The sequence below is a fragment of the Anas acuta genome, chromosome 16 (genome assembly GCF_963932015.1).
Source record: "Anas acuta chromosome 16, bAnaAcu1.1, whole genome shotgun sequence".
NCBI classification, from domain to species: Eukaryota; Metazoa; Chordata; class Aves; order Anseriformes; family Anatidae; genus Anas; species Anas acuta.
The window spans coordinates 7,771,507-7,798,407 of record NC_088994.1 but is presented as its reverse complement, the minus strand read 5'-3'; the positions used below and the strand labels follow the sequence as shown (position 1 = coordinate 7,798,407).

Genomic DNA, 26,901 nt, shown 5'->3' with positions numbered 1-26,901 from the left:
TCATCTGCCTTCTGATACTCTTTTGGTCACTCAAAGAGGTCAAAAAAAATGTAATGCATTTGGTATTTAGATGACTTGTCAAAGCAACATCTTCATGTTCTTCTCTTTATCGTGAACTGCTACTTAGGTGATTTAGATTACAATAGGCTTAATTTATTTGTCCTGGAGACAGATTTAAACATGCTCAACTTCCTTGTTCTGCAATCACAGCACTTACAAACTCACTTGTTTTCTGTCTTTCTGTGTTCCTAGCTCTTTGTTCCTCAAATGTCAAGTAACCAAAACATCCTGCATGAATCACAGAGCTGGAACACAAGAAGAGCATTTCCTAGCTCAAAACTAAACTGTGTTTCAGTTTCTATTCCCCACAGTGCTTAATCACACGATGTATTTTCTCAACACGACAGCTTAGTATGCAGGAGATGTGGCAACCTAATATTAATATAATTCTTACAGCTAAAATGCTAGCAGATTTATTGCATCCTCCCTGGTGATGTTAACCTTTCTTCCTCCGACTTTCCGAAATACTCTATTGTAGTAAACATGAAGCTCTGAACCCACTTTAGGCAGTGTTAAGGTGGCGATCTTTTCAGTTAAAGAATTAGTGTGAATCTGTTTGGCTGGGAAAAAACAGTGTCTCACTAGATAGCATGCAGTTTTCAAGACTGGTGCTATAATCCTACTTCTCATTTTACACCCCCTGTGATGCCTTCCCCTCATTGGCATTTTTATCTGCAAAAGGAAGTTTAAAAAAAAAAGAGAAGCACAAAAATGATAAAGGTCTTATAGGAACATTACAGGAAATGCAGAAAGAAAACATCATGTAATGAATTACCAGAGGAAACAGAGCAACTCAGGTTAAAATATTTTTGTTTATTGTAAAATACATATTTACATGTGAAGGCACTTTAAACCGTTACAAGCATTTCATATAATCCATTGTTTTAGCTGTTTAACAAGTCCAATAATATTTTTCTACCATCACCTAAACAGGTGAAAAAATCTGAACTGTATGCAGTTGCAGTATATTAATTTTTCTAATGAAAAAACACTATGGTTAATGACAACTAATAAGGATTTGAGCACCATCAGTTCTCTACAGTTTCAGAAAATACTGTAACAGTGTGATGAGCATATACATGAGGAGGAAGAGAGATATGCACATGATGTTAAATTACAACCAAATCAAGTACATTCTTATCTTACAATACTGCTGAAAGACTTACGCTGTTAGGCCTTACATCTACCATCCAGAAAGACTGCAATTGTCCATGCAAATAAAGCAGACTCCATGGAAGGCTAAATCAAGATTCCTTATTACCCCCTAATAATGCAGGAGGCTTTTAGGGACAGGATTATAATTTAAATGGATATAGTCATAAGAGCACCAATGAGCAGATAAAGACAGATAGGTTGTTTTTCTTCTACACTGTGTCTCAAGATCTGAAGACAAATATTCAAATAAAATTAAAGGAACCGAACAGAAGAATCTACATTCAACCTAGTCGACTGTGTGTCCTCATACTGCAGCTCTGTATAGTCTCAACTTTCAGAAATAAGCCTTTTTCTGAAAGTCAAAAATCAAGTATTTAACAACTCAAAAATGATTTACACTTTGTAAACTTGCTATTCCTTGATGAGTAGGGTCCCTGCACATGTACACTTCTAAATACATTTTCCCTTCATCATTGCTGACCAGATTCACTAGCTGAGACTGAGATCACACTAGTATTCTTCCCTGGAACTGTGGCACAGCAGATCTTGCAGCACATATTAAAACCAAACAATGAAGTAAACAGAGCTCTACATACAAGTCCTATGTATTTTTTTTCTCCAGTACAATATACACAAAACAAGTTGAAAAATGCAGTGCTGAGAAATTTCTGTATGTCTCTAACCCTAAATGCAATTATGAAATAAGATCAAAATACTGGTTTACAGTAATGAAAAAAATTGACTTTTTCCGTTTTGGGAAAATAGATCCTATCAAATACTTCAGTGTTAACAGCTTACTTAAAAGAAATAGATCCTGGAATTTATACATTTCCAATGAAACCGAGCCTTTAATAGCTATAAAAACATATATACAAATATGCCTTATCTGACGGGCTTACATTCAGTGTAGATACTACACAAGAGACTACAATCTTCAGGAAATAATAAAATGAAGAGATACAATTTGTTAAATGAATTTACACATTTCAACAGCTGTAAGGCTGGCCAGAGCCCCAGCTGTTTTTCACCTGTAACCAACTTGTACTTCTTCACATTTAAGCTACAATTTATATGAACAGCTTCTACAGCAGGGTTGCAAATCAAGCTTCTGATTTGAAAGGAGTAGCTTCCATGGCAGCATTTACTGGCTCGGGATAAAGTTAGTTCGGACTTATTCAGGAAGTTATCTCAGTGCTTTTTCAGATTTCAGTGTCCAATTTAAGCCACTGCTGCTTCTACTTTTTGATTATTGCCTATGTTATTGCAGAAGCTCTCTGATCCAGGTAGCAACATACATATTTGGCGAAGTTCTCATCGGAGATGACATCTACAGTTCAAAACTATTCAGCTCTTACTGAGGCTGAATTATCAATCTGTTCTCCACACCAGTTATTTCACTGTAATGCATAAAATTCCACATTCTTTTAAAAATAAGGCACTTAAAAAGCTTCTTCCCCAAGTACCAAAAGCTTGAGAAAATTAACCGACTTCACTCATTTCCTTACTGTTTTTATTCCAAAACTAACGCCCCTGTTCCTAGAAGCTGAGTTACGCTCAGAAATCAACTACTCTGTATTAGGTTCAAGAACACCCAACATGGCTTTCTACAGATCACTCATTTGCTAAATCAGCTTGAAGAGAGTACCTTCCAGCATAGCAGGTTCTTTAGGAATAAAGATCATCATCACTTTCATTCTCTGGCATTAACTACTTATCCCTTACTTTTTGCATCTTGCAAAAGTCAGGTAAAAGTTCAATGTTAAACTTCACAGTTGTCTGTATATACCACATTGGAAATGCAAGAAATAAATAGCACAACAGTTGTATTAAGCTCCATAGTTTCTAGATCCCACAGAAAACTGGCAGTTTTAATGATTTGCTCTTTCACTGACAACATCCTGGAGACGTTTAAGTAGAACATCATCGTTTTCCTGGCAGAGTCGCTTCGTAGGGGATTCAGTATCACTATCAATTGTTATTGCTCGTTTCTTACTCCTGTGTTCACCTTGTTTTATCATATTGTTGATATCCTTCAAACTCTGTGATCAAGAAAAAAATTTAAAAACAATGTGATACAAGTTAATATGACTCCATCTGAAACTTGATTTGGTTCTCAATTACCTGAGAACCAAGAAGTTTCTATTTTGAACCTCTCTGCTGAATGAGTGAGGGATTCTACATAAAAAACTCTATCCCTCACCACAAACTGAGAAACTGGTTCGGTGAATCCCCATTCTATTAGAGCATGTTCTAATTATGAGATTAACACTCCCCCAAATCAAACATTTTCAACCCTTTTATTTTCTACCTTGGAAGGGCTCCCATTAAATTTGTATAGTAGTGCAGTTCGAGGTGTCAAGCAAGCACCATTCTTATGAGGCGAAACATAAACTGAGTGCTGTTGAGAGATCCGTCGAGGTGATACGGGCTGTTGCTTAATGTTGGGGAATGGAGACAAAGGAGGGGCTTCCATCTGAAAGAGGACAAATCCCCATAGGATACGAGTCAAAAATTACTGAAGAGGTGTAACTTCACAGAAAGACAAGACTAACACGCTTCCAGGTTTCCTTTATAACATTTTATCCCATAGCAGTTAAACAACTGAGCAAAGGTCTGCCAAACCACAGAACAAGTTTATTTCCCGTATGTGTTACACAGATGCTCCACAGGTATTTTAGCCAATGAGTACTGTTACATAAAGAGGCTGAAAATGGGGTTGTAAACTGAACTGCGTCTGCAGTTTGTCCTTTTGAAAGGCTGTTAAAGCAAGTCCTCATAGCATTACCTATAACTTCACAACTTCTGTAACCATGCTAGGTGAATAACTATGCAAAATACTGACACAGAGTGCCAGGAAAACCACAGTGTGTCTGATTATTCAGTAGAGCAAAACTCCAAAATAGTTTACTTACTACATGATCCTGGTTTGTAATATCGTACTTCAGTGCAAATGATTGTACTCTTCCTACATAAACCGCATTGTAAAATGTAATAAGATCTCCTCTCTCCTCTGTTCCTGACTCACTGGACTTCTCTGCTGCAGATCTTCCCGAGGAACTACCAGTTTTCACAGATGAGTCTAACAATAAGAGAAAGCTTCAGATTTCAGAATACAGTATCGGAAAACTTCATTCTTTAAACTTGTATTCAACTGATAAGAACTCATTCATAAACTGACCAATTAATGAGATGAATTCAAGAATCATGCTTGAGCCAAGGGTGCATTTTATGTGGTTATGAGCATTAGAAGGAGTTAAGAATCACTGCTAGCAGGCTAGTGGATTATGACTAAAAAGGCTAGTGCAAATCTTCACTTCTGTACTTGAAAACTCTGTAGCAAAAATGGGTGGCAGTATCTATCCTTTTTCCATTTTTTTTGTTTGTTTTAAAGGAGTGAAAGTCATAAAAAGCCATTTTTTTGCTCATCTTTTTTGGACTGCTGTACAATCTTCATATAGCAATAATCAGGTTAGCCAGTATGTAGAACAATGTTAACATGCTCAGAACCTTGACCTTGCCAACACTTCAGCACAAATGCTATGCAAACTTGCAGCAAAATTTCAAGCAGCCTGAGAACTTGCAGTTTTTAGCTTCTGTGAAGCTTTCTAGTGATGAGCTGGCAAAAAAATAGCTTTGTACTCAACTCACATCTACCACGAGGAAGCCAGGAGACCATCTTTTCAGGCATGTAACTAAATGGATGTTCAGTAGAAAAAGCTGCAGCTGCACAGCAAGTATATTGCTGTTAACTCTTGCCTGCTTAAGCCAGATCCCTACTGAACACAACCTTCTTCTTCATTCCTCCACACTGTTTACTACCAAGCAAAACAAGGGAACACAGAATAAAGCCTCTTGCAATCACTGCAACATGGAAAGAAACATCAAAACCTGCAGTTGATACCCATAATTCCTTAGCGTCTGTCTTGTGTCAGAGCACAAGCACGTGTTCCTGTAAGCTGCTGTCAAAATAACGTTAATTAACATAGCAAAAAGAGACACTAGTTTCCAACTGATGAAAAAGTCTAATAGGAAAAGGAACTGAACAACTTTGTAACCAAGTAAACATGTTTGACAGAACACCCTATGGCAGTACCACTATAGATGCCCTACGACATCCAAGAATTGTGGAGCTGTTAGACAGGATGCTGAACCTACAGATCAGCACTTTCCTGGACCCAGGCAGGACACTGTAAGGTGGCAGTAATGGCACTAATACTCATTCAAGCAGTTGAATCCCACTCACCATGGGATTTTGCCATATGGAACAGCCTTCTAAATTTCTTTGTGTGTCTTGGCTGAAGATCCGTTCTACTCATGGGCTCATACATGGACTTGTGATCTATCCTTTTACTGACAAGTCAGTAACAATGGGCATGGAACAATTTTCATACTTCTTCTCGAATCCTATTTTTATCTCTTTCTTCTCTAACCCACAGCAAATAAAATATCAGCTATTTAAAAGAAATCTACTTGTATATGCAAATTTTGGTCTAAGACAGCCACTATTTTCTGGAAAAAAGTAGTCCATATTTAAACCTACAGAATAGGCAATAGCATATTAGAAAAAAAATTGTCATAATATTCAGATACTGTTCATCTTTCTTTGTTAAATGGTGTTACTGTCCACGATGAACCGTAGTAACACTGATACAGTAAGGAAATGCTTCAGTATCAAGCTATCAAATTTAAGAAAACAAAATAAAACATTTGTTCCAACTGGAAAGCATATTCTTTATATCTAACAAACAGTAGGGCTGCTGATAAAGTATATTTATCAGTATTTTCAACAATACATTTATTTATTTTAAATGCATTTTAAAATCTAAAACTTATTTCTCTTGTCATTATTTGACAGTTCAGTTCCTTAAAAACATGCAAGTACATTTTTAAAAATACCAAATTACTTTGCTGTACCTACCTTCTGTCATCTCTACATCTTGGTTTTTATTTTTGTCCAAAAGGACATCATCAGAATAATTTCTCAACAAAACACTCCTATAAACCTATAGAACACAGAGGGAAAAAAAACGTTCTTAACAAGGAAAACATGGAAGTCAGATTAGATTATATCTATCTGAATAAGAATGAATCTAATTTTGAAGTTGATTCGATTTTTCCATTATCATCATAAACATTTGAAAGCCACGTCTTTCTGAGACTTATATGAAGGAAAGGTTATATCATTTACTCACATGGCTGTTTGCTTGCGGCTGATTTCTGTAACTTTTCATTATGTCCTGAAAAGTTCTTTCCTCTTTGGTTACCTGGAAAAGAAAAGGCTATTGAAGACCAAGTGCAAGCAGAACAATCAGGCTGCTCAGGTCCAGTCTACTCAATTAGCTTCCCTCTATATAGCCTTTTCATGAGAATTAATATGGTGATAGGATAGTTCTGAAGATGGGAATATGAAAAAACACACATTTTTCATGTTTAAGCATTCTTTTTTTTTTTTTTTTTCCGGCTAGTAAAGCCTTTTTTTTTTTTTTGCATAAGATACTTAAGAATTATTCCTTTTCAAACTTTTCTTCCAGTGATACTGAAAATTAAAGAAGGGAAGCATTATTGCACCAGAAGACATTTGTGAATTTAAAAACTAGACCTCTTAACTTTTCTAAGTAGAAAATGAGAAAATCCTGAACAAAACAGCATACATATAATTTCAGCTGTCCTTCATATGTCAAAAATGCTCATTTGTAACTGGATGGATGAAAAAAAAAAAAAGTCCTTTTTATGTTTTCAACTGAACTAAACTCAAGTTTCCTAAACCTGCATGTTACCTTTGCCATGATATAAAAGGCACAGAGAAGGAGCTGGTCCAAATGTCTGTCCTTCATTAGATCAGCACAATGAACCAATGTGAATTCAAAACACGTCCATATCTTCCTGCGCAAGTCATTGGAGACATCCAATTTCAAGCACAGATCACGCAAGCGCACACTTGCCAGATGATAAACCTGGAAGAGAAAGACATGTAATTAAGAGTCAAGCCTGCTGATCTTAACCTAGTCTGCAAAAACGAAAGCTCTCACTAAAGTATAACTGTTTTATACTTCAATACTTTGTTTTCACAGAACTTCCCCCCTTTGCCCAAGTCAATGTCTCCAAATATTAAACTGTCAACTCTTCAAACGTTGGATGCTTATAGAAAATCTAATTAAAAACATGATGACTATGCCTTCTATAATACACTGCTCACTTACTATAATGGAACAGTTATGGCAAGCTAAAAGGGACATACTTTAATTACAACTAAGTATAATCTTATATTTTTAAGCTGACAGATTTTTTTTCCCCATTCTGATTACCAAAAACCTGTTTCAAAATCTGAAATAACTATCAAGTGCAACATTAACATTCTTCCATTTATTTCAAAAGTTGATAGTAATCTTCATTGATATCTTCATTACTTCATTGATAGTAATTAGGTGCATTCTTTATGTTCAACAGCAGGAAGAATTCATCTTCATTTTCACTTGTTCTACTGAGCAGGAACAAGAAATGGAAGCAGGGGAAATCTATTATTATTGTGAATGTGTTGATCACTATAATGAAAAGGTCAAATTTGTCTTCAAAAGAATTCTAAGAGAAGACTTTTGTTCTTCCTAAGAGGAATGTTGCCTACCACAGTTTTTCAAATACAGTATTTCCTTGCTGAGATTAAAGCTTCCAAAAAGCAGTCCATGTTCATGCCTAGCAGCTAGTTAATCAATTCTTAATCAGTTCTCAGAAAAAGAGAGAGACTTACTATTAAAATAAAAGAACCAACACTTCAGACACAGGATGTGGCTTTCAAGTGTTTCCGGGAATGAGTTTCTGTACATATAGATACCATAAAGGTGAAAACTTCTGAAAACAACTTCTCTTGTAGCCAATAAAAAAGTTTCTCTCAAGCACCCAGTTCTTAACCTACTCTTTTATTCCTCGTTGTTTCAAGAATTTATTTTGTTCTAGAAACTTTTAGATAGCATGTTATTCGACACTGATTTTTTGAGGCTCCATGCCGGCAAGATCAGCACTACTGGGCAAACCTCAGAAAACTCCAAACAAGAGAATATTGTACAGGATACAAAACAATTCAGTTTTTAATGAGCATGACACAGGAGAGTAATCTCATTTTTAGTATATCTAACCCTTGCAAATGTGGGAGGCAATAAGAACAAATGAGGTAATTAAAAACTGACAATATTTCCTAGGTAGTTACAGAAGCTACTAAAGAAAGAGAAGAATAACGAAAAATTGAAACATCTAATGTGTCGGAGGGAGGGATGGAACAATATGGGAAATTGAATTCTCTGCAACGTCTTTTCTCTTCTCCTCCCAGCTACATGAGAATTGTTCATGCCAAAGGAAAGGTACGTGAAGACTGAAAAGTAATATGATGTAAATTGCTCAAGGATTTTTAGCATGGTCACAAATAGAAGTAAAACACAACTTCCTAACAAAGATACTTACCTTTCTGTAAAACAGTGCCAAGGATCCAGTTTTCTTTGGTTTGCTTCCTGATGACAGATGCCCTTCTTGTGCTTGGCTCACCTGGGGGTGGTAGGGAGCCTGAGCTTCCATTTTAGGTGGCTGACCTAAGTTCATGGAAATGGGTATCAATGTGATCCCACCCATTTCATGCGCAATACCTGGAGATGAAAGAAAATTATGATGATCCAGAAATAAACTGCTTGCTGCCACCATGCTGCATAGTTAGATTGTAAATTCTAAACAAATATTTCATACTGAAGACATTTCATCCTTCTATATTGGATGCTAAGAGGACAGAGTCTTCAGAAATTATTAAAAAATACATTTCTGGTAATGCTTACAGGAAGAAGATGATTGTGAATAGCCATTTCTAAAACTATCTAAAAGTACAATGTTGACAAGGAATTGCAGTCTCTGTAATCAGTGTACCACTCTTTTGGGGAAGATGAGCATTCCAGTTCTTTTTTTTGCTATTATTTTGCAAATCTAACAGCATATTATATACAGTCCATACTAGTTTGTGCAGTAGTTGTAGTCAAATTCTCTTGCTGAAAATCTCCTTAAGCATTAAAAGTAGAGAATTTTTCAATCCATCTAAATATACTTAAGACACAGACTTTAAATCCAGAAAGGCTACAAAAATAATTTCTCATGTATCTTTATCAGAAGTATAGGCAAGCATCAGCCAGCTTCAATAAAACTTTAAAACCACACTATTTTGCTGATACTTATATGTAGCCCTTACCCAGTAATTTCAGAGTATTTTTAGATTATAATAGACTAAAAAGTATTTTTAGATTATAATAGACAAAAAATAAATGAATCAGTATTGGAGTTGAGAAGCGAAGTCACACTTAATCTGTTATGAGGTGTAATTGGAAGAAGGAAGAACTCCATAACTGTGTTTGCAAGTTGGAATCCTCAGGACACTTGTCAGATATCCGATCAAAACACAGAATGAGATGTTAGTATAAAAATTTAAGTTTTGCTATTGTTTGTTTTGGTTTTTAATAAAGTCATTTATGCTCTTTTAAAACAGAAAAAGTGATACGTGTTCAAGATGTATTGTCAGTCTACATGGATCTACAAGAGCAAGCAAAACATCTCATACGGAAAGAAAACAGAAAGAATTCATACCATGCAGTGGGATAGTAACCTTCTGTCCTGCTTTTCCTGGTACTGTAGCTGTTGTCATGGTCAGTACTGTTTGCCCAGGAGAAACTGATATATTTTCAGTAGCAATGCTTGATGCTGGAGCAATTGTCAATTTAGTTCCCTCAGTTAAAATCTTTTCCATCTGCATTTCTTTGGGACTGTCATCTCCAAAAAGTCTTCTCTTAGCACTTCCTGCTGTAGGGGAACTGTAGCGCTCATGAACAGAGATTGGTGACAATGGCTGCAAGTCTAGTATGCAAAGAAGAAAAAAGATCATCTTCAGAGCAGCTGCTGAATAGGGATTCTTCTCCACAGGAGAAGAAAAGGCTATTCTCTCAAACTACAAAACCAGAGTGAAAGAAATTGTTTCTGATTAAGAAGTAATCTCACCATTCACTGTTCTTAGGCAATATGAATAATGACTATACTCCTCTAACTCTCTCCTTTTACTCTGTAACAGAGTTTGGTTTTCATAATCTGTTAAATCTGTTATTAACGTGAAAGAAAAGATTGACCAAGCTATCAGTGCCACTTGTGGGCATACCATTTTCTATCAAGCCGAAGCCTTCTGGCTAACTGGCAAGGTGAAACCAATTCTAGACGTTACTTCCAGTCTGCCAGGATGGTCTTCTCAGTATCAGGAGCACATAAACATTTCCAATCCCAACCATTTTCAATCTGAAGTTAAGAAGAGCACTTGGTACCAGGTTCTCATACAAGGCAAGGCCTCACACACTCCTACACTTCTGTAGGATACCATCTCCAAGTTGCTTTCCTTTCTATTGAACAACTCACCATAACATCTACAACAACTGCTTATACATCACTTTCCTAATGCACTTGAGTATTAAAAAAAAAAAGTTTTGAGTTTTGTAATGTGATTTGCCAGACAAACTCAAAAGGAGACAACATCACAGTTCATAGTGCACAAGCAAGAACTTACGAACTATCATTTGGGATACAATGAAAGCAGCAATTCCTAACTACTGAAGTGTGAAAAAGCAACAACTGTGCTGCCACTGCTTCTTCACCCTCACCCTTAAGAAACAGTTCTACGCGATACCTGGAAATCTGCAAAGAGTAAGGCAGTTCTTCAGAGGAAAAGAGTATTGCAGACAAATTATCGTCTTCCCCTCCTGCAAAAGAAAGTTCTGTAGGAAGAGGACTAAAGGCAGCCCTAATCATTCTGTAATGCAGTAACAAGAGGTGCCAGTGACAACCACCACTGGTCAAGGGTTAAAAAAAAAAAAGCAGTGACAGGGAGAGCGGGGTCTGATGGATCAGAATAATGAGAATGCTATAGTAGTTAGTGCTATCAAAAGTGCTGGAAACTGCAAAGAGGAGGTTATACTTTAAAAAGAGTCACCAAAAATCCAGTCCAATTCAGTGAGACAATAAAAACAGCAGCAACCACACACACACACCAACAAAAAAATCCCAACAACAAAAAAACTCACAACCAGGGAAAAATCTGACCAGCCAAGGACAATAAGCTACCAGATGACATCCTACCCCAAGAGTAGGGTAACCATCTTGCATCAAAACAAAGGCAAGTTCTGTGCCAGTTCAGATGTGAAGCCTTATTACCAATGACTACTGCTGGTAAAACACATTAGTGGTTTGACTGGACACATCTAGACTTTTTCTAGATGAACTGAGACTGCACAATTCTGAATGCTTAATCCAGATTCAAGACTGCTCAATTATAAAGTATGAAAAAAAATCCCAATCCAAATCTGCATGTTCAAAATATATCAGAAACCTTAAACATACCCCGTCTTAAAGTTCCACCAAGATCTGTCCGAACCTCTTTAACTCGAGGATGAACTATGGGAGATACTGGCATCATAGGCAAATGCCCAAGCCCACTTCCTCCATTGCTTGCTTCAAAATTACTGGGAAATATTACCTGAGAAATAAGAAATACCAATGTAAGATTAACACATAACTTTCCCTTCATGTCAATGTATTAATAAAAGATTGTTGTTTTCATTTTTTTTCCCAGCAGATAATGTAAGTGTTGAACAGAGTTCTGTATAACAGCAAGAAAAACATCATGATTTTTTTTAATAAAAGGCTAACATACTTCTTCGCATGTTGGGACCCTGTTTTCTGAAGCCTGGAGAGCACTCCAGAGTGCCGAGTCCCGAGTCCAGGCTAGACTCTCAAGAATTTGTTCCTCAATGCTGTTAAGGTGCTTCACCATGTCTCTGGAAAGTCCTTCCTCAGACCGAATCAGTACTTCAATAACCTAATGGTAACAAGACACACATACAAAAGCAAAGTCATATCACTCATGTTTAACACTATCAAACCACTATTCATTTCAGGATCCTGTTCAAAACCTCTCTTCAATATAGAGCACTCCAGTGTCTTCCTCACCTTGAATCTTCCCAGCCCTCTCTGATTCTCTTACGCAGCCCAGCTCCGAGACACCATAAGAAATTTCATCTCATGTCACATCTCGACAGGCCTTTGTCTCCCCTTCTTTTCCATTTTCAGTACAACTGTGCATGTGTGTTGTGTGTCCATACAAGCAACACAATTTAAAATATCCATCACCCATGGTAAATTTACATGAAATAGAAACGTTAAGCCCATGCATATGCCTTTATTTACTTTTTAAGTACAAATAACTAGGGAACCCTTAAGATGGAAATGGACAGCGAGTGTCAACTCAGTGCAGAACAACCCCTCCCAAGGTGCCTTCAGGCCCCTCTCACCACCACCGAGCATACATGAAGCATGTGCAGTGCTCACCTGGTCAGATACAAATAGTAGCGCACCTGAAAGAACCCCAGCATTTAAGCTTTCCCTCCCTTCAAACAAGCAGCCCATAATCAAAGAGGTTGAAAAGCACTGTTTTAAAGTTTAATTTAAGAAAAGGCTGTAATTTAAGAAAAGGCCTTAACATGTACAAATCAGGGTTGACAAAAGCTGGAAAGGGCCCTTGGAATACCATGATCCATGTGGGAGTGTGGCCATGGGGGTCGGCAAGCCCCATGGTTGGTGATAACATCAGACTCTTAACGATGAGGCCATCAGGAACATAAAAGAGTTTAGAGGGAACAAAGAAGGGTGATTCAGGAGACGCCTTGCCATCTTGGGTTGCTTGTTCTCTAGCCGTTAAGGCATGGAAATTGCTGGGTGTTTGATGTTGCTGTTCTATGCAAAGTTGTTTGAACAATGAAAAGTTGTTTTTGAAAAGGACTGCTGTGGGGAGAAGGGTATAAGAGGGGAGCCTGACCTCAAGAAAAAAAAAAAAAAAAAAAAAAAGGCAATATGATATAATGAAGTTATGTCATCAGTAAAAAAGGAATGAAAAGGAACAGGCTAGCAGAACGGAGACCAGGATGGGAACAGGCACACTGATCGCCTCATGAAGATAGGTTCGGCCAAACTCGGCAAATCGCTCAGAGGAGCTCGTGCAGAAAGTCACTGGAAATGGGTGCACTGGAGCTGGAAAGAAGCTCAAGCTGAGAGAAGCGGACCCGTGCACACAACTGCCCCTCGCTGGTAAGCAGTTGCGCATTATGGGGAATCATACGTCCTTAGGAACAAAGACTGTCCTGGTAACCTTACAGCTCATTCTCCTTCTTAACAATCGGACAGTTTATGAGCCTGAAACATGGGACCAAATTGAGGTCAGGGTGGGGGACTCTGCAACTAAAAATGACAAGGTTGCAGTGGGATTGCTCGGCACCTGGCGAGCAGTCCCTGAGGCCTTAAAGAGCCCTGTGGGACCACAGTCAGAAACGTGTGGTTTGCCAGACAGTGAGGGAGCTGCGGGCTCCTTTACTGATCCGACTGCTATGCCATCGGCCCCTCTGCTGCTACAGCCATCTCAGGCCTTTGCTGTTTCGCCCCCTGCTGACCTGGACGTGCCTTTGGACCCAGGCCTCTTGGCCTTCACAAGGAGATGGCTATGCTTTTCTTCAATCCAGGAAGAACAGGATACATAAGGCCTGAAGGCCGAGTTGCTTGACAACTTAAAGCAAGACATATTGTTCCCATGACTAGCCCTGGAATTCTCCGGTGTTCGTAATCAAGAAAAGGAATGGAAAATGGAGACTGTTAAGTCATGGAACTTAAAGGATTGTTTGTTACCTTTTCTGATTGTATATATGTATAGGTGTAATAGGTGTACTCGGCTTTAGTATGAAGGAGCAATGTTCTGTATATTTAGAAGGTTTGATGTTCGTGTGTGCGTGTTGGTAGAGCATAGACTCCCCGTGCACCCAGCACTGTTTACTTGCCTTTTATAAATATTACTAAATTCAGATTGAGTTGAGACTTCATTTATAACAGTAAGTCGTTAGATATCTCAAAAACAGTAAGCATAAAAGGATCAAACTGAATCATTGGGATTAGAAATTAGAAAGCAATTGATTAAGAATGTATAGGTGCTATATTTGTGATGTACTGTGCCTGTGCTGCGCTTAGGCTTCCAGATAACAGGAGCCCCTCATGGTTCAGACTTTAACCAATGGGTCAGAGATAAGCAGGACTGCTTAGAAAGGGACAAGATAAGGAATGTTAAACATACAAGGCCTCGAGATAACAGGAGCCCCTCTGACCCCAAGAACCAGATCAAAACAACCTTATGGCCCAGATTGTGACCAAGGCCTCAGAGAGCACATGCAAAGAGACGAGGCAAAAAGTTCAACCCTGATGAAGACATCTTACTTCATCCCCACGACCCTCAACGCCCACCGCCACAAGGCACTGAGCAAGCGCAGACAAGAGGAATTTATGGAAGTGACTTCTTGTAGCTAATTTTAATACTAAGCGGGGACAGGTTATGCATATGTATAGGCATGTTGGGAAACTTCATGCATATGTAACTCTTTACTGCATATAACCATGGCAAGTTGCTGCATTAGGCGCACACGACTTTGGTGGGACTACCCCCTGTGCTGCCCAGCGCTGAATAAACATACCTACTTTACAATCATACTGATTGTGGAGTCAGTTTTCTGTGAATCAAAACAAGTTCAAGAATAGAAATTACATTGGGAGCAAAGGGGAAATGAGTTTAAAAAGAGCAAAACTAAGAGAACAGTCAGGAAAAGAGATTTTATGCTCTATTCTGTAAAAGGAGAGGAAAAGAAATTTTAGCTGTACAAGCCTGTGGTAAGTAGTGGTACTCAAAAGCAACTAAGAATATTTTTGTTATTTTACCAGTAATAAGCAGAACTAGAATGCAACCAGTCCTACAGCTTGCAGTCAATAAATACAAACATTATTAAAACATATGTCTGAATGCTTTAGTCTACTAAAAGTTGTGTGTGTGTGTGCATGTGTACGTATGTAAAACAAAAGTTTATCAACAGCATGTTACCATTAAGTACCATTTACAAAATGGTTTTATTGCTTTAAATTTCATCTTCAACTCAAGCATTACACATTCCAGGTAATATTAAAGACAGACAGAATTTAGAACAGGCATGAGACATATTAACATCTGTTTTTCTCCTGTGTGGCAACCTAGGAAGGAAGAACATCATCCCTTGAGACTGTCAATCCAGTAACATGCCACTTTGAACACAGATTTAGACAATATGTATTTACCTTATAGAAATAGAATGGCCTGAGGTCAAGTACTTCAATTATCCAGGGAAAGGTACGAGGTGAGCTATATGCAAAAAGCACAATCTCCAAGCAGCATGCCATGAGGGAGCGGTGAAAGACATCTTGTTCCAAGAGAGCCTGAAGAGATTACAGAAAATGTCAGTGATCTGAGGTTAGGGAAACAGAGGCACGTTTTTTTAGACAAAAAAAAAAAAAAAAAAAGCCTTCTAGGCAGAATTAGAGTCATCTCAGGAAAATCCATCTTACATGGATTTTTTTTTAAAAAATTTGTTTTTTGAAAACATACAATCCTTCTTAGGGGAGAGCAGGAAATATGGGCTTCTCAGGAGATCTAGGATTAAAAAAATCTCAAAAGATACTTAAGACTTTGCCACATATAAGAAAATTCACAGAAGAACTCTGAAAAACATTTAAAAATGCAGACAAATAATGCAAGCTTTGCTCTTCACAGTCAAGCCAGAAAATGACTACAGGAAAGTAAATCCACAGCAGCACATCAAGTCCTTAGACTATTTCAGTACTGTGCCATTTGAGATTGAGTTATTGCTTTATTCTACCTCCACACACAATCTCCTCTTTTTACATGGAAGTTTACACTGGAAGTAGATTAACATTTTGAAAAGCATCACTGTTTTCGTACCACAGTCAAATGAATTGTGTCCGTATTGTGAGTCACAAAGCGGATCAAATATGTTGCTGTCTAACATGAAATATTGATATTGTTAATGGAATAAAAAGAAGAGAATAAAAATTATCTGCCCTAAAATTAATGATTCTGGAAATAAACACAGGTTAACATAATTAATAATGCCAGATTTATACCATTTTCAATAGTAGTAAAAACTATATTTAGGCACCTTACATACACTTCTCTTTCATTAAAAACAACAATGTATACAGATTGTCAGCGGACTGATCTGTTCAGGAACTGTCTGAACATATCCCCCTACAAATTCTCCTCTTCTGCTAGTTCTTTACTTACAGTCATGTCCTTCCCATGTAGTCTTCGTGTTTCTTGTACCATTATAGTCTCCAAGATTTTATAATACAAGATCTCTGCCAGTTTTAATCTGTTTACAGCAAAGTCTGAAATTTAAAATCAAAACTGATGAAGCCCTATGCTGTTTCCACAAACAGCCTCAGACTAAATTGACTTGTACTTGGCCTTCTCTAACAAAATATCGAAGTGTATAGATTTTCCAAATCCAAACAGTATGCTTAGAAACACACTAGTCACAAGAGCAGCACACAAATCTAGGAACATTTTAAACAACTGTGTATTTTCATATTTCTAGTGAAGTCATTCTGCAAACAATTGCAATGATGATTTTCCTATTTGTATTTCATTTCCTTTAACTTTTAGATTTAAGATGAAAGCACACTTAAAATTTTTGATAAGATATTTATAGATTCAGTGCTGTCTTGGTTATCCCATTTTCAACTGTAACCTTGTTTTTATTTTTAATAAAATTTTATTCTTTATAGTATTCTGCTTGACAGCAACGATTTTCTGTTTGGAAGCGTTTGTTAAAATAGCTCCACTGTATTAAGTAGTCATATGATAGCATACATATTCATTTTATTTGCCCTCATTTAATATTTTGAAACATCCTGTGCATTTCAAGTTCATACCTATATGAGATCCTGGTTGTTCATCTGTTGACTGAGTGTAGCTGCGACAAAATGTCTCACCTATTTCTTTTACTCTGTTTGTAATGCTTTCCATAGGACTGCGTGCACAAGACCTAAAGCAGAACACAAAGAGAAAGCCTTGTTTGTATAAGAATATATCCTGCTTGCATAAAAAAATAATAATAATTTTTTTTAAATCTAATTTTACTGAGCTTTCCTCATCAGGCAATAACGTGTATTACCACGAGCAACAGAGGAAAACATAAAACACAAAGAAAGATTCTTTCCTGTTTTCCTTTCCTAAGAGAGCCTACGTAAATTTGAGAGCTCTTTCTGAACACTTCCGTATTTGGAGCAAATCTGTACTTAGAGGAAAGTGGCTTGCATTTAGGTCAAATTAAGACACTGAGTTATGCTGAAAAGCTAGCGTTGAAATAAATTATGGTTTCATTGAACAAAGCCTTCTAATTAAAAGTTACACTTCCATGGAATTTTTACTTGAAAGAGAAAAATACCTGAAAGCATAGATTATTCCACATAGTCAAAAGCACAGTTATTTCCCATTTCCCCCAATCAGACAATACATATCCTATCATTTGCTGAACTCATATCCAAGGTGAGCAAAGCATTCAACACGTTTCTTATCTGAAGATTACTCAATTAATGTTTCTCCTAGTTTTAACATTTAAAACTCCCTTTGACAGACAGGTTATTGCTTCAATGAACTCAGTTTCGTTACAGACAGATATGCTAACATTGTAATAATACTGATTGACTTAATATCAAGCAATCTTTAAAAAACAACAAAATAGGAACCTGCAAAATAGAAATGCATCTTGCTAAGCATTTGTAATGCAAACTTTTAAGAACAAGTATTAGAAAGACCTTCAAAACATATAATTTCAAAGATGAGAACTAAAAGTAGTATTTTCACCTAGTTATGAAGGTTGCTATAAACTATTACTTGCGCGCATCAAATATTAAGTGTTAATTATAAATGCTCACTATTACTGAAAAACATCCGGAGACCTTACAACACTAAAGTAAGGCCATGCTTTGCATGGAATTAGACAAATGCCCAACACCTTTACAATTCTTTCACATTACATTTTTACTTGTTACAATCTATGAAGCAACATTGATCTAGTTTTTACTGCTGAATTATTCTGTTTACACTCATCTGCTTACACACCAAGATTTTCCAGTGCATTTCACTACAGTCAGCATGCAGACATGCATCTATGAGCCAAAAGTCTAAACTGATTTACAAAACAGGGACTCTGTCCTAGAAATGGTGATCAGGAAAGCCTGGGGTTGTAATAAGTAGTCACTTAATGTATGATTTCCCAGCATCATACAGTGGCTGAAAGAGATGAATGAGATGTTGGCGATATCTCAGGGGTAGGAGGGTCTAGCTCTCCTTCTCGAGAAAAACAGATCATTTAAAAACCAGAATGTTTTACTTATGTTAAGACCTGTTAACTGGAAATAATACAGAGGCAGAAACAAAAAAAAAATCTGCACCAAACAAAAAAGTCAATTTTGAGCAAGGAAATAGGCACAAGCACGAGAAGATGAATTTTCACTTGTATGAGAACAATCACAGTGGATGTACTTACTCAAAAATAGCGATCAGTTGTTCACTTGGTGCATTTTTCAGTCCAGCCACAATATTCTGTAACCGACTCACACTTTGTGTGGCTGAAGCAACAGGAGTGATGACAGCTTCCTTTTCTCGTAGGTATCTTCTTCCAGTCAGAGGAGTTGAAGGTGCAAATGACCTTTTCTGTGAGACGGAAAAATAAGCAATAAAATCAGTCAACAGCAATGTTTCAAAAACATGATCTCATGCAAAATCACTTGAAAGATTAAAATGATGCTACTAACATACTACCTGAAGGCTGTCTGTGGTCTCAGAACTCACTAAAAAGTAGTTCAACTACAACAAATCTCCAGATAGACAAAAATAATAAAGTTTTTTTTTTTTTTTTTAATAAAATCTAGAAAAAATGGGACTTTATATCTTAAAGTCTGTATATCTGCTTACTTAAATACTGGAAAATACAGAGCAAGAAAGAGGAAGCACATGCTTCCATTCAAAACCCCTGGGTTAACTGGGTGACATGGAATAAGTGGCAGAGCTGCCTGGGAGAGGGTCACAGGAAAACATTCTTTGTGAAACACCGTTCTGGTGCACCTAGAGCCCCCTGTAATAGAAGTAATGAAATAAAGTATTCGGTTTTGAATGATCAGAACAGACCACATTTTGAAGATACAAGGAAAAAAAATGATGAAAAGTTAGGCCTGTAATCAGCACACATAAATAGCAACAAGGTCATTTTTTTATACTACAGAAACTGGAGTTTGAAACTGATAAACTCATTCCAATCCACCATGTTTAGTTTGCTTGAATACGAGACATTTATATTTGGGACAAAAACTTAAACTGTATGATTCACTTATACCAGCAGTAGCATCTCGTAATAAGCATGAGTATTTTAATTGCCGTGAAATGGTAGTTATCAAACAGCATGAGCTCCTTTCACACAGTGTGGCACACTTTTTTCCTTATTAAAGTTCAAAAAGTTATCGATTGAGTATTTTCCCATACACCAACTTCATTAAATACATTTTACATTTTTCAAACATAATGAAACACTACCTCTGCTTATAGGCTACTTTTTGTAACAAAATTACATAGAGTGAGGCTTTGGTGGGTTTTATATCTTGAATATTATCTTTCATTGAATAGTATACAAGTTATCTTTTCCTGTTATCAAAAGGAAACATCAGAAAAACAAGTAAATTAACCCAATGTAAAGATTTCATGGTGTTCTTACTGGATATAAATTAAGTCTGAAATAACCCTAAGTCCATATAGTTAGGTCTCAACTACTTACAGATTTTTCTTGGACATAAAAAACACTAACTCACACATAGAAATGCTCCCATCCAGCTTAAGGAGTAGGTATTTACTGAATTACATAGGAAAGAAGACACTGCCATTTCTCCTTAGCAAAACTGTCCACTGAAGCCTGCAAATGTCACTCCTTTCTCTCAGTAAAACGTTCAGCTTTTCAGCTGAAATGCAGCTTTTCAAAGTCATCTCAGGGATTCAGATTGCATATAATGACGAAAAAACTTGACAGGTGTACTCCAACTGAAAATGACAAGTTAGATGAACCACCTTTTCAAAATGCTGCTGAAGATGACACTCCACATGAGCTCTTGCTGCTGTTTTCCCTACAGGCATGTCTGCAGGAAATTTCCGAGGAGTGCCTATTTCTTCTTCAGCATCTGCTCCTAGGAAAACTCTCTCATCAAAGTCACCCACTGTTAGAACATACTCTTCATATTCTTTATTCAGCGCTTTGCTGGAAGAGAAACCAAAGCATTACATCAAAAGTTTAACTGCTGAAGAAACCAAAAATATGCCAGTGGGGCTAAAATTCAAAACTGAAACCACACAAGCTCAAAGCATTTAAGTCTTTCAGACATGGTACTGCTTGTACAGGAAGCTTCACTCCGATCAGTAATCTGCTCGTGCACATCCTTGCCTGCCTCATCACCCACCGCAAACCTCCCTGATCCCTGCAGGGCCTGCTCTGTTTCCACCGACACTTAGTTCTCACTAAGTAGAGGAGAAACAACTTGGCTTCCACCCCAGTTGCAAATAAAGTGGTTTTGAAGTATTCAATGGATCAAAAGTTAAATCTTTGCATATGAAGAGCATGCAAACAGTGGTTGCATTAAACGAGCTAAGTTTGAGCTCTGCTTCTGCCACTTGGTATTCAGCTATTTTCATAATGGCATACTCGAAGGGAAATTTAATTCCTACAATCACCACTGACATGTGATACTGAACTTTATCTTTTTCCAGCTAACCCATCTGTAAAATAGTTTAGACAAAGAAACAGGCTTCCATGTTTCCTCAGATGTTGTTTACAAAAGAATGGGGAATACTATATTATTCTACACAACAGTAGTTATTAAATTACTAGTACTCCTATTCAAGTAGAAACACTAAGAGAAGTTCATATGGACCATAAAAATACTGTTTTCTATCTAAAATTGAGGGTGTCATCCACACTGTTAAAACAACTGAGTCATTGCTCGTAATTCTTAGAAAGCAAATCAAAGAGTTAAAACCTCACTTTGCAAAAACAAATGATTAGGTAATTTTTGGAAAAGGCAAAAAACTCTTTACAGGATCCAGAACAAAGCAGCTGCTGTTCATCTTTTTATTTAGATTAGTTTTGAGGAGTGAATTCAATAAGTTTCTGAAACAACTGTATTTGCCTTCCACTGAATTTTTTTTTGTGGTTTGGAAGAAAAAAAAATCTATTGAAAAGAGAATTGCCTTTACAGATTTATACACTCAACTGGAGACTGATAAACAAGTCTGAATACTTCCCTACTCAGGTATAATATTTGATTACCATCAACTTACCATCAGGTTACGTATAGAAATACATCCATGAACTTCAGACTCAAGGCTTTGACTTGCATTCGACTACTCAAAGGTAACAGCTGACAGAAAATCAGAATCCTAGAAGGCTGTAAAAGACCCTAAAGATCAAGTCCAACCATCAACCTAACACTATCAAGTTCACCACTAAACTATGTCCCTTAATGCCACATCCACATGTTTCTTAAATATCTCCAGGGATGGCAACTCGTCCACTTCCCTGGGCAGCCTCTCCCAGTGCCTAACCACCCTTGTGTGACCTGACAGTAAGGAAGACCCACAGCCGACCCTCTGATATTTGATGCATCTCAGGTCCAGAATGCATTTTAGGCAAGTAACAGCAATGGTTGTCAAGTCATTACGAGCAGCTAGTTATGATAAAACAAGGGCACAGATAAAACTGAGACTTAGTATTCAAAGACACATATTTTAAAAATGAAACCAAAGCCCACAATTAAGAATGTAAGCTATAACTTACTTATTTTCTGTAAAATTGCAAAGATCCAATAGACATTCTCCTTTTAAGATCTAAGAAAAACAAAACAAAATAAAAAACACAGAAATATCTTACATAATAAAATCAATAACATAATAAACATAATAAAAACAATGTGAGAGCATGATGGCTTCCACCTAAGTGGAAATGAGATTTAGGAGCATAATTGGATTCTTTTGTGTATACCAAAGCACTACAATGCAATTAGCAAGACAATCAGACAAGGACAAATCTCTGTTCTACCCAAGCTCTAGAAAAACTCATTTCTCAGAAACAGCACTGCTATTGGAAATCTGTTCCATTGGCAGGTTAGGGACCTGATGAATGACTACATAAACATTTCCACAGAACTTGGAAACGTTTTCCAGTATCAAAACCAAACAGAACAGTCTGTCCAACTGCAATCTCAACCTCTTAATTCCAAAACATCTTGCTTAATTCCAAGACAAGTGCTAGGATCCAGACTATCATTATGGTTACTCCACAAAATTGTTTCACAAGGTAAGATTTTCTTCAGAAAAAAAAAGGCTATCATCCATGACCCAGTTTTCACACTGCCAAGAAAGCAAAGATTCTTCACTGATGTAAAAAGCCAAAACAGAGAGGACCGTACAGAACGTAATTCAAAATGAAAGTAAATTCTGCTCCTGCTAACATGCACACAAAGGAAAGCTGAACCAGACCAAGTTCATTTGCCTGTTACTGCACTTTTCATCAGCACCTGCAGGTTTTAAACAGTTTCAAGACAGGACCATTCATAAGAGCACTATCACACATCCTTAAAAGTAGTAAGATGTACCTTCCTATCAAATAGTTTTGAGATGTATGGTTTAAAGTAGTGTTCCTTTATTCCTTTTGCTTCTACTAAAAGCCCATCATGCAGCTCACACAGCGTGGCAATAATGCAAGGAGGATCTTCAGAGACTTTGATCTCTGTTGCATGGAAGTCCTCTGGTAAGCCTGAGAAGGAAGGGGAGGGGGGAAAAAAAAAAAAAAAAAAGACAACCAACCTTCAACTTCACTTAAAAGAAATTAAAAACCAAGCATATTTGATTTTAAATAATCTGTCCTCACCATACCTTTAAACGATGGATTTAGCAAATCTCTTCTATTTGGACACAAAAGGGCATTTGCGAAGACCAGGTCCAAGCAGCAGAGAAGCAAATGATAGGAATTTACTAAATCATCCCCAATCATACGGAAATTACCTTTAAGAGACAGCATATCACATCAAGCAACATAACAGAAGTTCGTAACTCCAAATACACACAAAACATGCAGCTAAAATAGCCAGCCTACCCTTAGTGTACACAAAGAGAGTCCAGCAGAAGTTGAAGAGATCTTTAACACTGCATGGCACCCGCCTGTCAATGAGGAGGACAAGAAGTCAGTCTCCAGGGTCAGGAAGCTGAAGCTTGTTACAAGGTAAGAATTTCATTCCATTTCCTTGCTCAAAGCAAGCTGGAGCGACCACCTAACAATTTCACGCTCAGACACACCGTAAGCTACATGTGCATATTTCAGCTTTCATCGTCTCCTGTATAGCTCTAGAGGGCTTTCTGCACAGCATCATTAACCTTCCAGCCCCTTTTTGAGCTAACAGTTGCCGTTGGTCTGTGACCCTGGACATACCATTTTGATAGCGTCAGGACTGTAACAGAATTCTCCTGGAGCTGCAGGCAGTGAGATGCCCAGGACAATACAAATTACAGTGATTATTTTCCTAAATATTTCACTATAGCATCAACCACCCCTTCAAAACATGCAGCTACAACTTGTGTTACAGCTCTTACAGTGCAAAATGTTTGGAGTAGAGACTATCCAACGCCACAGAGCTTGAAGACCAGGGAAGAGATTATTTAAGACACCCAATGCGGAAGCTAATGGAAAGCTAAAGTTACAGTAACAAACACTGTTCTGATGAAGGCACATTAACAGGGCATACAGATGAAATTTCCCCTGATACAGATGCAGCAATGCCCACAAAAGCATCCTTTCTGTTTGTAAGGAGCTGCACTAGAGCATTTTACCACAAGTTATCCCCCCTCACATCCCAAGGACACACAAGTCAGCAAAAATCACTGGCACAGGCCCAGCTCAGCTCCCTCATTATCAAGGTTACATCCTCACTGTAAAGCTGCCAGAGTCAGCCACACGGTCAGCAGAGAACATGGACAAGTCCCTTTAATTAAAAGTACCCTGCATCTGGAAGACACCACCACCAATTACTACATTTGTCATAAAAATGACATAAGAACGAGCACATTGCCTGTAATTTTCTCCCATTTACGTGTTAACGCTCATTTGTGTTTCTGTGCTCATCTGACTGAGCATGTTAAAGTCATGCTAAAATCACAGTGATGTGGAAGGCCTGCTGATGCTTTCCCATTCGGTACAGCTACATTTGCACGGGGGGATTAGGTCACAGTATCAACTACAAGTCTATTGCCACAAAAGAATATCCCCATGCTAAGCGCTGTGACGGTCTGACTGTATCTCAAGTTGATGCTTCACTCTGCCTCTTCCACCATGCAGAGCCGTGCTCACTAAGGGCCAGGTCCTGAATTCACAGAGAACTGCGTAAACAAGAGCCAGACGCAAAGCTCTGCTGATATGAGCTGTGCTCCACCACGACTAGGGATCTTCCTCTATGCACATTTCAGAATCAAGGCCATGACACGAAGCAGCCCTATCGCTTTAGTACTTTACCATATTCTTTAAAAGCATAAATAGTGGTCTTAACATTTGTAAACCTCTTGAAAAGTCACATGAAAAATACCTCTGCTTCCTGCTTCGTTGTGGCTTAGAAGTTTCTTCAAAAGGGTTTTGAAATACATCCAAAAATATTGGCTCAAACTTCTTGAAGATCACAGTTGACACTTCAAAGTTTCTCTCCAGCCTCTCTACTCGCTCACGGAATTCCTGTGGTAGATTTGACATGTCCATCCACTTCTTCATTTTGCTGAAAAACTGAATTAAACTTAAAAGAAACAAGAAAATACGTTTATTTTCAGCTTCACCTAGCTTTCTTTATTCTGAATTTTGATAAAGCCAAGAACGCGTCACATTTACTCCTTAACGACTACTTGGTTTAACACATAGGTTTAACACTTATTTTGACAGCCTCTATATTGCAAGCTTTTTCGCCTCTTTATCACTCAGGTTCCCCTCCTTGGCTCACTAAGGCACAGGCATGGGGACGCTGGTTTGCGTTGAAGGGTGCAGAGGAAAGCGGGCGCTGCTTTGGGTGCCAAGGGAAGGGAGGAAAGGCAGCAAACACACAGACACGAGTCTACACCTATCGGAACCACCTACACAAAAGCTGTAATTACAGGTGTAATTAAGCCGGCTTCCCCCCCCCGGCAAACAACTTGGAGCCCCAGCACCCTCGGTCAGCCTGCGGAGCCAAGCGGGGCTGGGAGGCCCCCGCAGCACCCCAAACCCTGCCGGGATGGGCGAGACAACGCCGGGACGTCTCGTTTGTGGGATGCCCCGTCTGTGGGACGCCCCGTTCGCGCCTCATTTAACCACCACAAGAAGACCGGGAGCGCCCCCCGAGGGGGCCGTGCGGGGCGGGGAGGTCAACCTGAGCTTGGCGGAGCGCAGGATCCTGGTCAGCGACACGCAGTTGCCCTCCATCAGGCCGCTCCCCACGGTGGGCAGGACGCTCTTGCGGCAGGCCACGTAGAGCGCGCAGGCCAGCCAGTGCAGCGCTTCCCCCTGCCAAGGCAAGCGGCGCCGCTGAGGGGGGCAGGACGCGAAAGCGGCCCCGGGACCCCCCCTCTCCCCGTCTCCCCCCGTCCCGCCCCACCTCCAGGCTGTAGGTGCCGCGCAGCGCCGTGAAGTCGCGCAGAGCCTCGGCGGCGCTGGCCGCGTCCAGGTTGAGCTCCTGGCAGAGCCGCTCGATGGCGGCGCCCGGCTCGGCGGCCCCCGACGGCGGCGGCGGCTCCGTGAGGGACATGGCGGGCCCGGCCCGGTGCTGCGCTCAGCCCCGCGCGCCAAAAACGGCCCCGCCGGAAGGGAACGGCCCCTTCCGCCGCCGCCGCCGCCGCCGCCGCCACGGGAAGCGGGGCCACGGCGCTGCTGAGGGAGCCTTGGGGCTCGGAGGCGCCCGCAGCTCCCCGCATCCCGCCCCTGCCCCTGCCCCTGCCCCTGCCCCTGCCCCTGCCCCTGCCCCTGCCCCAGCCCCTGCCCCGCCGTTACCTGCTGGAGCAGCGGCTTGGGTCCAAGCTTCAGCCGTGCTCAGTTCAGGGAGTGAAGCGCTTCGAGCTCCAGGCAGGAAGGCATCGTGCAGGCAGGGCGCCCGCTGTGCGCTTCAGCACCCAAACGCCAAGCGCTGGGGGCTCGTCACCCTGTGGTGGGTGCTGGGGGTCACGCTCCCAACCCAGGGCTGAGCCTGCAGGGCCCCAGCCTCGCCGTTTCACAGCCACATGGGCCCGGGGAGCGCTTTTAGCACCGTCTGAGGGCTCATCTGCAGGCAGCTGCTGTGGGTGCACTGCCCAGTCCAAGCTGTGTGCTGGACGGAGGAACGCACAGGGTGGTGTAGCCAGGGGGTAAAATGCACTGGGGATGCAGGATGGAGCCTCGGTGCTGGCAGAACGGCCCCAACCCGATGCTGGAGGCCTCCCCTCTTGGTGACTCAAACTACTTGATGCTTAGGGGTGAGCTCCTGAGCAGCCCCGGTGATGCCGGCCTCATCGTGGGTCTCATGAGCAGCTTCTGACCTGCCCCAAGCTATGGTCCTACTGTGCAAACACAGGCTGGCTTTTCTTAAAATGCTCACTTGCAAAGCCCAGTGGCCTAGGGTCAGGACCGTTGGGCAGCAGTCCATCCTGCTCAGCGGCAGAAGCTGCAGATGATGCAGGCACTT

The 26,901-nt window shown here is 39.5% G+C and overlaps 1 protein-coding gene across 5 annotated transcripts; it reads right to left on the bottom strand.

Moving 5' to 3' along the window:
- Nucleotides 1-853: 853 nt before the first annotated feature.
- RBL1 (RB transcriptional corepressor like 1) lies at nucleotides 854-26,066 on the bottom strand. Of its 5 annotated transcripts, XM_068700412.1 has the most exons (22): nucleotides 25,843-26,065; nucleotides 25,618-25,751; nucleotides 24,811-25,011; nucleotides 23,331-23,395; nucleotides 23,111-23,239; nucleotides 22,831-22,991; nucleotides 22,014-22,063; nucleotides 20,255-20,441; nucleotides 18,687-18,853; nucleotides 17,068-17,180; nucleotides 16,418-16,521; nucleotides 15,415-15,552; nucleotides 11,930-12,094; nucleotides 11,617-11,752; nucleotides 9,826-10,092; nucleotides 8,668-8,846; nucleotides 6,993-7,169; nucleotides 6,408-6,479; nucleotides 6,134-6,218; nucleotides 4,128-4,294; nucleotides 3,524-3,688; nucleotides 854-3,254 (listed from the first exon to the last, which is right to left on the bottom strand). In XM_068700412.1, the coding sequence occupies exons 1-22, from the start codon at nucleotides 25,990-25,992 to the stop codon at nucleotides 3,084-3,086; spliced, it is 3,183 nt and encodes a 1,060-aa protein (XP_068556513.1). In that variant the 5' UTR covers nucleotides 25,993-26,065; the 3' UTR covers nucleotides 854-3,083. The 5 variants fall into 5 exon arrangements, 4 of the variants coding, with proteins under 4 accessions (XP_068556513.1, XP_068556514.1, XP_068556516.1 ...); XM_068700413.1 differs by lacking the exons at nucleotides 854-3,254; nucleotides 3,524-3,688 and adding an exon at nucleotides 5,117-5,174 and having other exon boundaries at nucleotides 4,134-4,294; nucleotides 25,843-26,066; XM_068700415.1 differs by lacking the exons at nucleotides 854-3,254; nucleotides 3,524-3,688 and adding an exon at nucleotides 5,117-5,171 and having other exon boundaries at nucleotides 4,134-4,294; nucleotides 25,843-26,066.
- Nucleotides 26,067-26,901: the final 835 nt, after the last annotated feature.

What these genes read in the sequence shown, in the direction of transcription:
- RBL1 (XM_068700412.1), bottom strand. Translation starts at nt 25,992, where the DNA reads ATGTCCCTCACGGAGCCGCCGCCGCCGTCGGGGGCCGCCGAGCCGGGC. An exon ending in CAAAACTATTTGATAGGAAG is followed by an intron (nt 22,064 to 22,830) that starts GTACATCTTACT and finishes TGTTTTTCTTAG; the next exon opens with ATCTTAAAAGGAGAATGTCT. An exon ending in TTAATGGGAGCCCTTCCAAG is followed by an intron (nt 3,255 to 3,523) that starts GTAGAAAATAAA and finishes TCTTGATCACAG; the next exon opens with AGTTTGAAGGATATCAACAA.